The sequence below is a fragment of the Carettochelys insculpta genome, chromosome 1 (assembly GCF_033958435.1).
Source record: "Carettochelys insculpta isolate YL-2023 chromosome 1, ASM3395843v1, whole genome shotgun sequence".
In the NCBI taxonomy this organism is placed as follows: Eukaryota; Metazoa; Chordata; order Testudines; family Carettochelyidae; genus Carettochelys; species Carettochelys insculpta.
The window spans coordinates 4,913,431-4,932,388 of NC_134137.1; the positions used below are offsets into that span (position 1 = coordinate 4,913,431).

Sequence of the window (18,958 nt, forward strand, 5' to 3'; positions counted from 1 at the left end):
CTCATTTCCGGACGTTACGACATAGGCGCTGTACCCAACGGGGCAGAGAAGCTGACAGAAATGTGCAGTGTTGGGGATCCAGGTGCCCTCTGGATGATGCAGGGCTGGGAAGTTTGACTCTGCCTGGAATATGAGGTTTCAATTGCATTTAGGAGAGACTGGGGTGAAATGGGCTGAGAGGGGGAGAACAATCCCCATGGAAACATGAATCCAGTCTCTCTCCTGCCTTTCAGGCCCATGGTTCCAGGGCAACCCTGGGGGCAGGGGGGGGCTCCTGTCTCTAGGACAGACCCGGCTGCACTCTGTCCACACAGACACTCTACTGGTGTTGCTTTTAGGGACCGCTTCCCCACAGCGCAACCCCAGAGGCTGAGGAGAGGGAAATGCAAGCAGAGCTTCTGACAGGGTGGAGAAGGGGAGCCCTGGAGTTCACACCAGCTCAGAAGAACTGGCTGGTTCTTAAACTGTAGAAAGTGTTCCTGTCTCCCCTCAGTCACCTTCGTCCAGAACTGCCTGTCTAATATCAACCCAGCCATTCCAGCATTCACATGGTAGCAGAGCCTATGAAAATGTGGATGTTATCCCAGGCTTTGTCCCTAATCAACTCTACATGTTCAATATCCACAAATGCACAGGGCACCCGATTCATCCCTGGCTCAGAACAAAGCCCAAGAGTTCTCAGCTCCCCTTGGGAATGCCCATTAGTCACTGTTTACTCCTAAACCTAAATAAACAGCACCAAAGTCCAGGCAGGCTTCTGTCCAGGCGGTTTGCATGCAGATTCTCCTTCTCCATCACAGGCTGAGCAAACCTTGTCACCAGCTCTGATCATGGGATGTGTCAGCAGATGCTGGGTAAGAGTGACGTGGGATACTGCAACCTGAGGGGAGCAAGGAGATCCTTATCTCCAATAAGTCACCTTATCCCTCTCTTTCTTGAGAAACCAAGGGCAAGGTGGGCGTGAGGGGATGAAAAGTAAGTAGTCTGTGGTCCCTTCCACTCTGCACAGCCATTAAACAGCTCAGGGCTCCTGTCACAGGTCATAACTTTGCTACAGTATCACTGGCCAAAATGTCCGCTCTTCCCCATCTTCAACCCCAGAGGTGGCTGCATTTTAGAGGCAGGGTGGGTCCTTCAGGGTGAGAGGTGTTCATCTATGTACAAAACTTGCTTAGAGTAAAACCGAAGTAAAGAATCTGGGAGCAAGTCCTGTGTTAATGCTCAGATTCTGTCACCTCATCCTGTTTTGTTTCAGGGCCCTGCATGTCCATGGCGACTAGTGGGCGTCAGGAGCTGTTACATGGCATTTGTCTGCTCTCAGGCATGGTGGTGGAAGGGCTCCGCACTGGCAGATTCATTATTGTTACTTAGCATCGGCCCAGATATCTTTTCTGTTAGCTTCATTTGAGAAGTCGCCTGAACACTTACATCTGAAATGTACAAAAACCAAATACCTCTGGAAGCAGGTGTCCAGTGAGGGATTATGGAAAACTCATAAGCACCTGAAAGTGGCACCTTCAGATGGAAGGTGTCAGTCCCCTTGGCTAAGACACCAGCACGTACCATTGGCACGTCCACTTGAAATCCCTGTCTGCTTAGCTCTTTGCTCCAGTAGTGTAAGTGGCAAAAGAGTCCCACAGGGAAGATAAGTGCTATGCATTTGTTTATCCCATTTTTTGTTCAGACTAGCTACGAAATTGAATATTGCATTATTCCTGTGTCACGAGACAAAGGTAATCTAAATGTCAGAGTCAGTCTGTTTAGTAGTAGGCATCCTTCAGTGTGCATAGACTATGGATTGCACCCTTTATAGTTTCAATTGAGGGCTTCATCTATAGCGTCTACTGTGCCTATGAAGGCCCACACGAGAGTGACAGTCCTTGCTGCATCTCTTGCAGATGTGGTGGGTGTCTGGCAAGTCCTTAGTGTGCTTTCTGTGTGCTCGCTTCTCCTCTGCTCGCTGTCCAATCCTCATCTCGGTCTTCTGAAGGCCGTTGTGTAACCCCTGCCTCCATCTGCCATGGTCGTCTGCTAGTTCTTCCCAGTTGTCCAGCTCGATGTCTCCCTCTCTGAGGTCTCTCTTGCAGACATCTTTGTAGCACAACTGGGGGAGTCCAGGAGGTCTTTTGCCAGAGGCTAGCTCACCATACAGGATGTCTTTTGGAATCCTTCCATCATTCATCCTGTGGACGTGGCCAAGACAGCAGAGTCGACACTGCCTGAGGAGGGTGTGCATGGTTGGGATTCCAGCTTGCTCGAGGACGGCGGTGTTGGTCACTCTGTCCTTCCGTAATATTCCACGGATGCGCCTGAGGCAGCGCAAGTGGAAGACATTCAGCCTCTTTTCCTGGTGGGCATACAAGGTCCAAGTCTCGCTGCCTTAAAGGAGGGTGCTGAGGATGCAGGCTCTGTAGACTTGCATTTTGGTGTGAGTGTACAGCTAGTTGCTATTCCACACTCTCTTACTGAGTCTGGACAGAGTTGTGGCCACTTTTCCGATCCTCCTATTTAGCTCAGTGTCCAATGATAGGGTGTCAGTGATGGTGGACCCGAGGTAAACGAATTCATGGACGACCTCTAACCTATTGTTGTCAATGCTGATTGATGGGGATTCAGCAACATCCTGACCGAGTACGTTCGTCTTCTTTAGGCTGATGTTAAGCCCAAAGTCCTTGCATGCTTTGGAGAACTGATCCAGCAGTTTTTGAAGCTGGTCTTCTGTGTGAGACGCTACAGCAGCATCGTCTGCGAACAGCATGTCTCTGATGAGGACTTCCCGCACCTTAGACTTAGCTTTCAGCCTTGCAAGATTAAACAGTTTCCCATCAGATCTTGTGTGCAGCAAGATGCCCTCTGTTGAAGATCCAAAGGCATGCTTCAGGAGGAGTGCGAAGAAGATCCCGAACAATGTCGGAGCAAACACGCGTCCTTGTTTGATGCCGCTCCTGATTCTGAAAGCATCCGATAATGCGCCGTCATATTGGATGGTTCCTCTCATGTCTTCGTGGAACGACTGGATCATCTTGAGTAACCGTGGAGGACAGCCTATCTTGTGGAGCAGTTTGAACAGACCATCCCTGCTGACCAAGTCAAAGGACTTGGTCAGGTCGATGAAGGCTATGTAGAGTGGCTTCCTCTGCTCCCTGCATTTCTCCTGCAACTGCCTTAGAGCGAAGACCATGCCAACGGTAGACCTCTCTGCCCAGCATCTGCACTGCGATTCGCGGTACACCCTCTCAGCAATCTTCTGGAGTCTGCCAAGGATGACGCTAGTGAAGAGTTTACCGGTGACGTTTAGGAGGGAGATTCCACATTAGTTGTTGCAGTTGCTTCTGTCTCCTGTGTTCTTATACAAGGTTACAATGCTAGCGTCAGGCATATGCTGTGGAACCTCACCCTCTTTCCAGCACAGGCACAGTGGCTCATGTAGGGTTTCCAGGAGTGTGTCCGCGGCACATTTGATTACCTCTAGTGGTGTACCATCCTGGCCAGGGGCCTTTCCTGCTACAATGCTGTCGATGGCTGTCTTCAGTTCATCCACAGTAGGTTCCTGATCCACTTTGTCCATTACTGGTAGGAGCTCGACGGCATCGAGTGCTGCGTCAACCACAACATTCTCGCGTGAGTACAGCTCGGAGTAGTGCTCAACCCAGTGCTCCATCTGTTTGGCTTTGGCAGCGATGACTTCACCAGATTTGGATTTCAGAGGTGCCATCTTGTTCTGGGTTGGTCCTAATGCCTTCTTCATACCCTCATACATTCCTCTGAGATTACCAAAGTCACCACAGGTCTGGATGCTGCTGCATAGCTGGAGCCAGTGGTTGTTGGCACAGCGCCTGGCAGTCTGCTGTACTGTTCTTCTGGCCGCTCTAAGTGCTTGCTGGGTACTCTGGCTCGGTGAGCGTTTGTACTCCAGGAGTGCAGCGCGCTTCTTTTCAATGACTGGAATCATGTCATCGGAGTTAGCTTCGAACCAGTCATTCGTGTTTCTAGCTCTTCTTCCAAACACCGACAATGCCGTGTTTTAAACTGTACCCCTCAGATGTTGCCATTTGCATGTCACATCTGCGCCCCCAGGGCCGCTGCACAGATTTTCCTGGAGGGTCTCTCTGAACTTTTCAGCTTTCTCCGAGTTTGCCATCTTTCTGGTGTCAATGCGGGGCCTTCCAGCAGGTTTAGAGTGGTACAGCTTCTTGGGTCTCTGCTTGAGCTTGGAGCAAACTAGCGAGTGATCTGTATCACACTCAGCACTATGATAGCTGCGTGTCAGAAGGACGTTTTTGAGGTTATTATGCCTAGTGATGACCACATCTAGTTGATGCCAGTGCTTTGAGCGTGGGTGTCTCCATGACACTCTTTGCTGTGGCTTCGTTTGGAAGAATGTGTTTGTGATGCACAGATTGTGGTATGTGCACAGTTCAAGGAGATGCTGTCCATTGTCATTCATTTTTTCCACACTGAAGTGTCCTAAGCAGGAAGGCCATGATGCCCAATCAGCTCCAAACTCTTGCATTGAAGTCACCCAGAATGTACAGTTGTTCGCGAGCAGGTATTTGCGCTATGGCAGCATTAAGCACGTCATAAAACTTGTCTTTTACTTCCGCTGCGGCTTACAGGGTTGGGGCATAAGCTCTGATCAGGTGGACAGGACCGGTGCAAGTTTGAAGTGTGATCCGAAGAAGTCTTTCTGATCCACCCATGACTAATTCCACCATTTGTAGAAGGGTGTTTCTGACAGCAAAGCCAACACCATGCTCTCTGGGTTCTTCTTGGGCTTTACCCTGCCAGAAAAAGGTGTAGTCCTTTTCCTTTGGAGATCCCGAATCTGCGAGTCGCGTGTCTTGCAGTGCAGTGATATCAACTCGGAGCCTCTTCAGTTCCTCGTTGATGACAGCGGTCTTTCGGGTGTCACTGATGGCCTGAAGATCTTCAGTCAAGCCGGTCAGCCTGGTCCGCACATTCCAACAAGCAAGCTTAAATTGTTGATGTTTCTCATTTCTTGTTGATTTTCTTATTGGTTTGCCTGGTGCCCAAATTTCAGTCACTTGTCAGGTTCAGGAAACTTAAGCCTCACGCACCCAGCCAGGCAGGTGAACTGTGGCAGGACAGTACCCTATTGGCTGGGGGCTTCTCAGCTTGAGGTGGACGGTGACTGTCCAGTAAGATGCGAGGCTCTCTCCCTCCATCGAAGGCACCCCTGGCACTCATTCTTATACACGGAAACATTTAAAGTGATTCCCAGGGAAGAAATTTTCTCTCTTTTCATCTGTGTTTATTTCTCTGTTAACACTTAGCATCAAAGTAGATTTAAAAAATATTTCCCCTTGTTTCATGAATAAAATCAGCTTTTTAAGGCACTGCTTTGATTCTTGTGTCCTGGAAAGCAATAGGAGTGCATGCCTAAGATTGAGAGGTCAGGTATCAGAGAGTGCAGTTTGTTGTCTCTTTTTTAAAGTTATCTTGTGGCAAAAGGCTTGGGGCCTCCGGAAGAAGTTCCCAAGAGATAGCATCCTGGGTTCAAAAAGACAAAGGGTCTTCTCACTTGGGTGCTAGCAGCTCCCTCCCAAGAGCAGGAAATTGTGATCATGGGAGGATTTTAAGCAGAAGACTACAGCAGCAAGGGATTCTTATGGTCTCTTGTGAGCCATCACCTTCGGCACACAGAGTGCCAGGAGGAGAAGAGCCTTGACACATGTACCCACATAAATGTATCTCGAGTGTTCTCTGAATCACTTCCTGGACTGTTCTATGTTCTCTGAAAGTGTCAGCTACTCCGGAGTTTTCAGCTATTCTGTTTCCATGTCGCTCCAGTTTTCCTTCACTATAGCCCTCATTTCTCTTTCCCTGCTGAAGCCTCTGCTCTAGTTGCAGGGCTTATCCTGAGAGCTGTTAAGAAGGAGGCACAGGCTGTGCTCTAAGAAGGGAGGTGTGTGCCTGATGCACACACTACTCAATGGGCTTGTTGTCGCTAGCTACAAACTAGCCCTGCATATGTGCTCTGCTCTTAGCGGCCCAGGAACACTGTTCCCCATAAGGTGTGCAATTGGGCAAACACTCAGCAGAGACCCAAAGGGTGCCCCTTTGATTAGCAGAGTGCCCACAGTTGGCATTGTGTAATTTTCCAGCATTTCTCCATGGACTTCAGTGGAAGGTGCATGAGATTGTCCCTTTTGTGAATGTTGATGAAACACCTTGATCTTTTCTTTGATGTTCAGTGTGAGGCTGAGATTCTCATATGCTTCAGGGAATGCACTTCAGATGCCCTAGAGGGCTGTGGGAGAAAGAGAATCAGCCATATTATCTTCTGCATACCAGAGCTCCATGATTGAGGTTGTGATGGTCTAGCTTTTAGCCTTCAATCTCCTGAGACTGAAAAGCTTCCAGTTCATTCTACAGACAATCTTCACACCATCTGGAAGTTTGCTATCAATGAGTTGAAGGGTCATGGTGATAAAGAAGCAGGACAGTGATGAGGCAATGACACAGTCTTGCTTGACTCCCATTTTGACCTCAAAGGGATGGCTTTGGGATCCAGTGTTGCTCAATACTGTGGCAATCATGTGTCATGAAGAAGCCTTAAGATTTTAATGAATTTTTGGGGCAGCCAATTTTTGAGAGGGTGGTTCAGAGGGTGCTGTTATTGACTGAGTCAAATGTTTTGGTCATGATGATGTAATTCATATATAAGTCTGGGTTTTGTTCACAACATTTTTCTTGTAGTTGCTGGGAAGATAATATGCGCTGTCCCTCGGAATGCTCGGAAGCCACTCTGGGATTCTGGGAGAATTTCTTCTGAGAGTGGCAGGAGACACTTTGCAAAGACTCGAGCTAAGATTTTCCATGCTGTTTGCAGGAGAAAGGTGCCAAGATAGTTTTCATAATCTGACTTGTCACCCTTCTTGAAAAGACTGATGCTCAGGGTGTCTCTGAAATCTTGTGGCGTCTGCTTCGTATCCCCGTTCTCGAGAATTAGGAGGTGGAGCTGTTTGTGGAGCTCTGGCCCACCGTCTTTGAAGACTTCAGCAGGGATTCCTGTGATGGAGTCGGGGGAGGGCATGTGTGAGTCAGGCTGGATGTGAGAGGCAAGCAGAGCAGCTCCCAGTGGCTAAGGATGACCCTGGGGCTATAACTGGCAGGGAACACCTCTGCCCTGAACAAAGAGGAGGGAGGAGCCGAGCTGGGTTTGAATCGGGGGCCACAGTTAGAGGCTAGGGGAAGGGAGAGCTGGAAGGCAGCCAGCCTGAGGAGGGGGAAAGCTACACCCCAGAGGGGCACCCCTCGGGGTCTCCTTCCCAGGACGGGTTGGAAGGACTCTCTCTGACTGCTGTACTGACGCTTCTGTGAGAAACTGGGCATCTGTTGCCTAATAAACCTCCTGTTGCACCTGCTGAGTGAGTGTCACTCCTGCCAGGGGACGGGGTGCAGTGCAGGGGGACCCCTGAACCCCATCACAATTCCATCTAGTCTTGTTGCCTTGTTGTCTTCATCGCTTTGGCGGCAGCTTGGACCTCACTCAGTGTAGGGAGTGTTGCTAGATCGGGACTAGGTGGCTGTTGAAGGATTTGGTGAAAGGATTCTAGGATCATGGTGGAGGGCCATTTCAAGAGCTGATTATAGTGTTCCCTCCTTTGAGCAGTGACGGCTTCATTGTCTGCCAAGAGTTGGGTACCATCCTTTGATCTCAAGGCATCACTTCCATGGTTTCTCGGTCCATAAACAGCCTTGGAATCATTGAAGAAACCTCTGGTATCATTGATGTCTGTGAGATGCTGGAGTTCTTGCACCTTCTCAGTCAACCACTGGTCTTTCAGGGTCCCGGTTTTACATTGGAGTTCTGCCTAAACCTTGGCATGCACTTCTCTCTTTGTCTTGCAATTGATGTCACGTCGCCAGGCCCTAAAGACTTTCCTTTTTGCCTCAATCAAGCATTCAATTTCCACGTCGTTCTCATCAAACCAGTACTGACGCATCCTGGTTTGGTTTCTCTGCAAGCTCATGATGGCATTTTTTTAATTGATACCAGTGTTCTTCTCTATCTTCAGAGTGTACCGTTGTCAGCTTCCTTTGGAGCACTATCTGGAAGCCACTTTGTCTGATGGGGTCCTTCAAGATTTGTACATTGATTTTTTGTCATCTGTTTCCTCTCAATTCTCCATTTGGTGACAATTGTAATCACGACTGTAGATTGAATAAGGCGGTGATCAGTCCAGAAGTCATCAGCACTAGTCACTGCACATGTGAGAAGTACATCTTGCCGATCCAGAGCAAAGACAATGACATAGTCTGTGAGGTGCCAGTGGTTTGATCAGGGATGCTGCTATGAGGCTTTAAATTTGTTTTTCTGGTGGAACAGGTGCCCATGACGATGAGCTCATGTTATGCACATTTCATAAAGACGAGCACTCGTTTGGCGAGGCTGTTGCTAATTCCTTCTTTCCCAATGGTGGTCTGTCACAGATCCGTTTCTCTCCCTACCCCGGCATTTAAATCCCCCTTCTGTGTGTATGAAGGCCCCAGCAGGTTTCCACAATGCAAATAACGATCAGAAATGATCAGCATAATAATCCACCCAAACAACACATTGCTTTCAGCAACAGGTGACGGTCAGACCACGCTTGTCAGTTACAGAGTGTTGGCCACTTGTGTACAGGAGCACACTGAGCTGTAGGGTTCAGCACTCGTTCAGTCTCATTTGAAAGCTTTCGCACCCAGGTGCTCTGCACAGGAGCAGAACCCCAGTGGGTCAGAGGAGCAGAAAGGAGGGTTCAGTTATGTGGATCCAAGCTCCCTCCATCCGGCGCAGGGCTGGAAAGTCTGACACAGCCTGGAACACTACATTAACAGGTGTGTTGTGAACAAGACACGATAAGTCGTTCTTCCGCTCTACTCTGTGCTGGATAGGCCTCAGCTGGAGTACTGTGTCATAAGAACATAAGAACATAAGAATGGCCATACTGGGTCAGACCAAAGGTCCATCCAGCCGAGCATGCCATCTGCTGACGGGGGCCAATGCCAGGTGCCCCAGAGAAGGAGAACAGAAGACAACGATCGAGTGATTTATCTCCTGCCATCCATCTCCTGCCCATGTTCTGAAGGCTAGGGCACCATACTTTACCCCTGGCTAATAGCCATTTATGGACCTAACCTGCAAAAATTTATCAAGCTCTTTTTTAAACCCTAATAGAGTCCTGGCCTTCACAGCCTCCTCGGGCAAGGAGTTCCACAGGTTGACTGTGCGCTGTGTGAAGAAAAATTTCCTTTTATTAGTTTTGAACGTACTACCCATCAATTTCATTTGGTGTCCCCTAGTTCTTGTATTATGGGAAAAGGTAAATAATTTTTCTATATTCACTTTCTCCACACCATTCATGATTTTATATACCTCTACCATATCACCCCTCAATCGCCTCTTTTCCAAACTGAAAAGTCCCAGTCTCTCTAGCCTCTCCCCAAATGGGACACGTTCCAAGCCCCTAATCATCTTAGTCGCCCTTTTCTGAACCTTTTCTAATGCCAATATATCTTTTTTGAGGTGAGGAGACCACATCTGCACGCAGTACTCAAGATGTGGGCGTACCATAGTTTTATATAGGGGAAGTATGATATCTTTTGTCTTATTATCTAGCCCTTTTTTAATAATTCCTAACATCCTATTTGCCTTACTAACTGCCGCTGCACACTGCGTGGATGTCTTCAGAGAACTATCCACTATAACTCCAAGATCCCTTTCCTGATCTGTCAAAGCTAAATTTGACCCCATCATGTAGTACGTGTAATTTGGGTTATTTTTTCCAACATGCATTACCTTACACTTACCCACATTAAATTTCATTTGCCATTTTGCTGCCCAATCACTCAGTTTGCTGAGATCTTTTTGTAGTTCTTCACAGTCCCTTTTGGTTTTGACTGTCCTGAACAACTTGGTGTCATCTGCAAATTTTGCCACCTCACTGCTTACCTCATTTTCTAGATCATTGATGAACAAGTTGAACAAGATCGGTCCCAGGACTGACCCCTGGGGAACACCACTAGTTACCCTCCTCCATTGTGAAAATTTACCATTTATTCCAACCCTTTGTTTTCTGTCTTTTAACCAATTCCCGATCCATGAAAGGATCTTTCCTCCTATCCCATGACCGCCTAATTTACATAAAAGCCTTTGGTGTGGGACCGTGTCAAAGGCTTTCTGGGAATCTAGGTATATTATGTCCACTGGGTGCCCCTTGTCCGCATGTTTATTAACCCCTTCAAAGAATTCTAATAGATTAGTTAGACACGACTTCCCTCTGCAGAAACCATGTTGACTTTGTCCCAACAGTTCGTGCTCTTCTACGTGCCTTGCAATTTTATTCTTTACTAGTGTTTCTACTAATTTGCCTGGTACTGATGGTAGACTTATCGGTCTATAATTTCCAGGGTCTCCTCTAGAACCTTTTTGAAATATTGGTGTTATATTGGCCGTCTTCCAGTCATTTGGTACCAAAGTGGATTTAAAGGATAGGTTACAAACCACTGTTAATAACTCCGCAATTTCACATTTGAGTTCTTTCAGAACCTTTGGGTGAATACCGTCTGGTCCTGGAGACTTGTTACTATTCAGCTTATCAATTAACGCCAAAACCTCCTCTAATGTCACTTCAATTTGAGTGAGTGAGCTCATGGGAATAAGGGGACTTCGAAGTAGGCGGAGTCCTTTCTAAAAGGAGCCCCGCCTGGACGCGCCGCGCGGCAGCAAGGAGCATCAATTTCGAAGCGCGGCTGCCGCCCGCATGCTAATGAAGCGCTGAATATGCATTTCAGCGCTTCATTAGTAAACTTCAAAATGGCCATTTGCATGGCCATTTCGAAGTTTGGGGCACGTGTAGACACAGCCAAGGAGGAGGGAGAAAACTTGTTCTTTTTGGCCTCTGAGGATTGAACAAGAGGCAATGGACTTAAACTGCAGGAAAGGAGGCTTAGGTTGGACATTAGGAAAAACTTCCTAACTGTCAGGGTGGTCAAACAGTGGAATAAATTGCCAAGGGATTTTGTGGAATTTCCATCGCTGGAGATATTTAAGAACAGGTTAGACAGCTGTCTATCAGGAATGGTTTAGACAGTACTTGGTCCTGCCATTAGGGCAGGGGGCTGGACTCGATGGCCTCTCGAGGTCCCTTCCAGTCCTAGTATTCTATGATTCTGTGATTTCATTTCCATTTAGGAGAGGCTGGGGTGAAATGGGCTAAAGGGGAGAGAGCAAAGCCCATACAAACACAAATCCAGTCTCTATCTGGCCTATTGGACTCACAGTTCCATGACAACAGTGGGGGCAGGGTGAGACTTCTGTCTCGAGGACAGGCCCAGCTGCTCTGTCTCCACACAGACATTCGACTGGTGTTGGTTTTAGTGACCCTGTCACCCTGAAGTGACCCCAGGGACTGGGATGGGAGTGAACCAGAACTTCTGTTGGGGGGCAGAAGTGGAGCCCTGGAGTTCACGCCTCTCAGGAGTGGGGAGCTCACAATCTCCAACAGCTTCTGAAAACCTCAGATTCACCTTCAGAGAATGGTGAAGGCTCCGACTCCTGGTGTAACTACTGTATCCCACCCCAGGAACAGTCCCAGGAGAGTGGGAGTCTATCTCCTAAAGTTTCTGGGTTCTCTCATCATGATACTCAACTTCTGTATGACCTGGACCCAAAACACAGTTTAGCTGTCCGCATAATCGGGATAAGTTCATAGCCACTATCCTTTGTTGGGAGTTTTGAACATTCTTCAATTAAAAGAGCTGCAGAGAATGATGGTAAATACTGATGTGAACTACTGATCTCTGGTCCATTCGCCACAGCTGTGTATAACTGAAGAAAGTATTGTTGCCCCCCCTCAGTTATCTTTGCCCAGATCTGTCTGTTTAATATCAACCCAACCATCCTAACATTGACATGGTCGCAGACCCTATGAAAATTTTGATGTTATCCCAAACTTTTTCCCTAATAAACTATAATTGTTAAATAAACGCACAAATGAACAGAGCATCCTGCTCATCCCGGACTCAGTACAAAGCCCAAGAGTTCTCATCTCCCCTTGGGAAGGGCCATTAGTTATTGTTTACTCATAAAGCTGGGTAAATAGGACTGAAGCGCAGGCAGGTTTGTCTCAGGTGGGTTGCATGCAAATACAGCTTCTCCGTTACAGGCTGAGCAAACCCTGGCACCAGTTCTGAGCATGGGATGTGTCAGCAGATGCTGGGTAAGAGAGAGGTGGGAAACTACAACCAGAGGAGAGAGGAGACCCTTATGTCTCAAAGATGAGCATTATCTGTCTCTTAGTCGAAAACCCCAGGGCAAGGTGGGAGGGGTGGGAAGGGGAGTAAGTCAGTGCTCTTTGCACAGCCCTTATTCCTCTCTGGGTTCTAGCCACAGGTGATAATTCTGATCAAGTATTACTGGACAAACCATCCTTCTTTTCTACATACTCTGCCCCAGCAGCCATTTTCATTGCCAGAGGTGGCTGCATTTCAGGGGCAAGGAGGATCCGCCAACATGAGAGGTGTTAATCGATTTTCAAAACATACTAGCTGTGTCTACATGGGCACAAATCTTCAAAATAGCCATATTTCGAAGATTACAAATCAGGCGCTGAAGTGAATATTCAGCGGCTCATTAGCATTAGGATGCTTCCGACCACGGTGCTTCGAAAGCGCCGCTTTTGAAAGCTTGCAGCTCGGCGCGGCTATACAGGGGTGCTTTTCAAAAGGACCTACCCCTTTCAAAATCCTCTTATTCCGATCAGTGATCAGATGTGCTTTCGAAGTGCCGCGGCAGGAAGTGTCCTAAGGCTAATGAGGCGCTGAATATTCAATTCAGCGCCTCATTAGTAATCTTCGAAATGGCCAGTAGCATGGCTACTTCGAAGATTTATGCCCGTGTAGACACACCCACTAAGTGGAGATTGACATAGGAAACGGATGTGTTGAGAGTCTCTGGGTTAGGCTAAAAGGGGTTAAAAAACAAGGGTGATATCCTGCTAGGGGTCTGCTACGGGCCAGCTACCTAGGTGGAAGAGGTGGATGAGGCTTTTTTTAAAAAACTGAAAAATCATCCAGGGCCCAGGATTTGCTGGTGGTGGGGGACTGAAACTTTCCAGATATATGTTGGGAAACTAACACAGCAGGGCACAGACTATTGAATATGTTCTTGGACTGTGTTGGAGACAACTTCTCATTTTAGAAGGTTGAAAAAGCTACTGGGGGGAAGCTGTTCTAGATTTGATTTTAACAAATAGGGAGTAACCGACTGAGAATTTGAAAGTGGAAGGCAGCTTGGATGAAAGTGATCACGAAATCTTAGAGTTCACAATTCTAAGAAAGGGTAGAAGGGAGAACAGAAAAACCACACAAGCAAAGGGTGAAAGAACTGGGTGTGTGTCATTTGAAAAAAGAAGAAATTGAGGGGGGGACGACAGAGGTGTTCAGCTACTTCAAAGGCTGCCTTAAAAGGATTCAGAAAGGTTGTTCTGTTTACAACCTTAGCCAGGACAAGAGTCAATAGGTTTAAAAAAAGAACAGATGATTTAATTGAAAACTTACTTTATTACTTGCTCCATTATCTTTACTGCCTCCGTTACAGAAGTTAAACTGAGTGGTCTGTAGTTTCCTGCATTGTTCTTGTTCCCCTTTTTATAGAAGAGTACTATATTTGCTCTTTTCCAGTTTTCTGGAATCTCCCCTGTCTCCCATGATTCTGTAACGGAGGCAGTAAAGATAATGGAGCAAGTAATAAAGTAAGTTTTCAATTAAATCATCTGTTCTTTTTTTAAACCTATTGACTCTTGTCCTGGCTAAGGTTGTAAACAGAACAACCTTTCTGAATCCTTTTAAGGCAGCCTTTGAAGTAGCTGAACACCTCTGTCGTCCCCCCCTCAATTTCTTCTTTTTTCAAATGACACACACCCAGTTCTTTCACCCTTTGCTTGTGTGGTTTTTTTCAGTCCTTTATCTCTCATGTCTATATCCCTTCCAGGTTTCCTGCATCCGTTCTATGCACTGGTGACCCAGGCTGGGCAGAATACTGCAGCTCAGGAATGCCCAGTGCCCAATAGAAAATTATCTCCTGCCACAACTTGTGTGCTATGCCTCTTTTCATCTAAACCACACGTACCTTTTCTGTATCTGCAATCAAAGAAAAAGATCCACAGCCCTGAAAGTGGTGTCAATATCATCTAGTTGAAACCCATCCTTTGTGGCGTTAGTTGTAGCTAAGCCAGCAATGGGCCAGCTAGGCCAGTGAGCGGGCCACCTGAGTGACTCTGCTCCATCTCTGTGGGACAAAATATTGTGACCAAAGTGGTCTCCCGAGACAGCGTAGTTTTGCTAACTGTGCCTGTGTACCTAGAATTTTGCAGGGTGTACTGACCTGAACTTTAACACACTTTCATTGGATGCAGAGGGAGCACACAATATTGTGTACAAAGGCACACAGCTCACTTCGTAGCCCTTTGCTTCATCTGCCTGACCCTTTTTTATATTGGTGGCAAAAAAAAGACTAAGGTTTGCCTGAAATTTCCTCAAACTTGCTAGATTTGTTTGAACCTATTTCCTCTTTTCCGGCTCATTGTGGTAAGACCCAAAACCCTTTTCCCCATCCTTTTACAGCAGCTTTTGGAGTGTACATAAGCTGCTTTCATGTTTCTTCTCCACCATTTCTTCCTTTTCAAATTAAATATCTCTGTTTTCTTCTGTCTTTGCTAATGGGGGTATAGTCCTTCCCTTCAGTCACAATTGTCTCTCACCTCTAGGTCCTTTCCACTCTATCTGCATCTTTTCTCCACATTGGTGAAAAACACACTGGGCTGTATCCTGTAGCTAAACCCTAGACAGCACCGAGTACAAGAATACTTTCACTTCCAGTGATTTACATGACAGGTTTCTAAAACAACAGTAAGTCCTGTTGCGCCTTCACACCTAACAGGTTTATATGGGCACATGCTTTGGGGCAAAACTCACTTTGCCACATGCACCCGAGCGTACATTTTTGCAGGTCCTTTTTGCACCAGCTCCAGTTTTACAATATCTTTTATAAAAAGTGGACTCCAACGAAAGAAGCAGATAATTTCCCCAGTGTCAGGTACAGGGGTGAAATCCTTCCCCTGCTTCATCTCACCACTCTCAGGCTTTTGCAGCCAAAGAACACATCTACCTTGTTCTGCTATAGTAGCACACAAAGAGCTGACGACGAGTTGGTCCACAATGACCCCAAAATCTCTGTTAGCGTCCCTGAATTCCCATGGCCTGGGGGTCAGATCTCCACTGCCTGTTCTGATGTGATAACTTTGTTTTTGACAGGATTACAGTGCTCCACTCCACATCAATCTGTATGCCCACCCTAGCTCCTCAGGGACCCCCTCTCCAAATCCTGGGTCCTACTCAAACTGGATTTGCAGTGCTTTTTTATTTGCTTCTGGATCATTGATGGAAATGAAAAATAGCATCAGGCATAAGGTGGATCTCTGCAGAATCCCCCTGAAATGTGCCCCGTTTCCTGCCCATTGCCCATTGAGAGCTGATTCTGAGATCTGTGACTTAGCCATTTTCGGTCTCTACTGATAATGTGAAGTGTTCATGTGTTCTTTTACCTGAATGTTATCCCCTCTTCAATCTAATGTCTCAGAGAAATCAGTGGATTGTGTCTATGTGTTTCCTTTGATCAACAAAATATGTACTAACATGAAAATACAAATTTAGATTTATTTGAGAAGATCTATTTTACATAATCCTTGTCATTAATTATCTCCCTAGACTTTTTTTCTTAACTAATATCATGACAGTTTTTTCCACACTTTCCTTCCCCAGCCAATTAATTTTTAAAAATAAATTCCTTTTGTTTTTATACTTTACCATTAACACAGAACTAACCTGGATTTACTTTTGGGGGCGTTTGGGGGTGGGATGGTAGTAGACGGTGGGATGTTATGCTGCTGGAGATGCTCGCTAACAACCTTTTTCATTACATAATGCCTACAAAATTCTTACCATCATATATGATAAGATGACCTCATACTTCATTTTTTTCCCTAATGCAACTACCCTTTGTGAAACATAAACAAGTTCATTTTCTCCCTCTAAGAATGGGCTTAAAGCTTTTCAGGGACTTTTTTTTCTTATTATGTTTAATAACGTCCTTTTTGTGATACCTTGCACAGTTCGGTACGTGATTTTTGGGTTTCTTAAATCTCTCTTACCAAGCCTGTAACTTTCAATATGTATTGCTGCCTCTTTATTTTCCATTTTTTAAGTCTTCTTTCTTATATTTCTTCTGCACTGCTTCTCCCACTCCTTGCTGCTGTCTTCACTTTCACACTGAACCAGAGAAGGCACTTGGACAACGGGAACTGTGATTATTTTTCTGTGGAGGGCAGCATGTAACATTCCCTTCCCTGGCAGTGTGTGGCATGTGGAACAGATGGACGCTTTGAGAAGCTTGGGGATGTGGTAGGCAGGGAGCCTGTCTCAGGGCCTCAGTGGGGAGGGCCTTAGGCACATAAGAACCCTTGCAGGGCTGGTGACTTGCTGTCAAATGCCCTACAGCACAGAGTCCTTAGCTTGACTTTCATTGCATTAGAGAACAGGGAGAGATTAATGCTTTCCATAGCGTGAAATAAAAGACTTAGAGAGGCCTGGAGCAATAATAAATATGGAGCTGGCCATGGTAGGGTCAGTTGTTCATAATGCATTTCTCTGAATAAAGAAAATGCCATTTCTTGTTGTGTGAAGAGGAACCAAACACCCTACTTCCCCTGTGGGAACAGCCTCCAGTAGTGCATATAGTGTCTCATTAATACTGTCTCTCCATCCAGGCCTTCATACAGCAAACATCACCATAATGACTGGACAAATACAGGAAGTCAGGGGGACATACGGTACACGTGGGAGACATCGTTCTGCCTCAGAGTTGGACACCACTTCTCCTACTCCATGTCAGATTCCAACGCAACCGACTCCACCAACCCCTCCACCTTCATCTTGCTGGGCTTTCCTGGCTGGGAGGCAGCTCATTTCTGGATCTCCATCCCCTTCTGTGCCATGTACATCACAGCCCTCCTGGGGAACATCACCATCCTGTATATTGTGAAGACAGAGCCGAGCCTCCATGAGCCCATGTACTATTTCCTCTGCATGCTGGCTGTCACCGACCTGGTCCTGTGCACGTCCATACTGCCCAAAACTCTGAGCATCTTCTGGTTCAATTCCAGGGAAATAGATTTCGCTGCCTGCCTCACCCAGATGTACTTCATTCACTGCTTTTCAAACATGGAGTCTGGGATCTTTGTGGCCATGGCTTTGGATCGCTACGTGGCCATCTGCCATCCCCTGCGACATTCCACCATCCTGACAAATGCTGTGGTGGCCAAGATTGGCCTGGCTGTAACAGTGCGCAGTACCCTGCTTATATTGCCCCTTCCAGTCCTCGCAAGATTGTTGTCATATTGCAGAACCACCATCATCCTCCACTCGTACTGTCAGAACATGGCTGTGGTGAGCCTGGCCTGCTCTGACATCCGCCTCAGTAATTACTATGCTCTCTTCGTGATATTCTTTATGACCGCTCTGGATGTGGTTTTACTCACTTTCTCATATACTCAGGTCCTCAGGGCCATCTTCAGACTCCCCACAAAGGACACCCGACTCAAGACTTTTGGAACCTGCAGCTCCCACCTTTGTGCCATCTTAGTCTATTCTATCCCAGCTCTCTTCTCCTTCCTCACGTATCGATTTGGGTCCAATGTCCCCCAGTATGTTCACACTCTCCTCTCCAACATCTATGTCCTGGCACCTCCCATACTAAACCCCATCATCTATGGGGTGAGGACTAGACAGATCCAGGACAGACTGTTCCGTCTCTTTACTCATAAAGGGACCTGACGTTTTCTATTGGTGTATTTTCTCTCCGACCGACCTTCATTCCAAGCTGGCTGGTGACATGGTGCAGGGCACCCCCATCCCGAATCTTCCACTGGAAAACCAAAAATACTAGAATTTCTTTCCTGGTCTTCCTGAGCTCCATCACAGTGACAAACTACACAACTGCTCTGTGTACTACAGTTTATCTCATAAATTTGCCACTCTGCTAATGGCTGGCAACTGGACCTTTGAGCCCTCACCAAATGCCAGACCTCTTGGGTAAACACCCCCCCTGCTGTGTTTCTTCCTCCCAAGACCTTCGCTGCGTCACTCACTCTTCGACTCTCTGCCGCCACACGACACTTTTTGTATCATTATCACATCTCCCCTGAAAAAATAGCACTGGCAACACTGTCTGAACAAGGAAATTGAGAGAAGTCTTTCTCAGGGAATCACATATTGCATGAGCAATGGATATTGGGGAAAAGAGTATTTCATTTTCCTTTAAGCTCCAGCTCCACTACAGAGGTATTTCAAAATAAGGTATTTCAAAATATCTCATTTTGAAACAATTCATCTTCACACAAAATGTGTTTCAAAACAGCACCCAGCTATTTGGAAACAGCATTTCCCCACACAAAATGTTATTTTAAAATAGTGGCTTTGGCAGCCATTATGGTTTATTACAGAACAGCGCTAATCCATGTCTTTCTAGATCCTATTTCAAAATCATTATTCCTCCTCCAATGAGGCTTACCAATTTCAAAATAACAGTGTAGACACCAAAAAACTATTTTGAAATAACAGCTGTTATCTCGAAATAGTGCAGCTGTAGTCTTACTCTGTGCTCTGGCTTGATTTCGTCCTGTGGTACAAACTGGAATGCTTTGGCTTTTCAGGACTTACAGTGTCTTACATTAAAAGTACAAAATCAGACGTTACAGAGCTCTAGGTCTGTAAATATGTTGCTGTGACCTACTGTACCCGAAAGCAACACACTGGCTACCCCACATTCATTTCTGCAATGAAACGGAAACAAATCCTTTGTGTAAAATGTATCACGTGCACCTTAAGTAGGAAA

General features: G+C 46.5%; 1 protein-coding gene across 1 annotated transcript; it reads left to right on the plus strand.

The window, feature by feature from the left end:
- Positions 1–16,950: 16,950 nt before the first annotated feature.
- On the plus strand, positions 16,951–17,898 carry LOC142007585 (olfactory receptor 52M1-like). The gene has a single exon (XM_074984275.1). It carries the CDS (start codon positions 16,951–16,953, stop codon positions 17,896–17,898), a length of 948 nt encoding a protein of 315 aa, XP_074840376.1.
- Positions 17,899–18,958: the final 1,060 nt, after the last annotated feature.

What these genes read in the sequence shown, in the direction of transcription:
- LOC142007585 (XM_074984275.1), top strand. Translation starts at nt 16,951, where the DNA reads ATGTCAGATTCCAACGCAACCGACTCCACCAACCCCTCCACCTTCATC.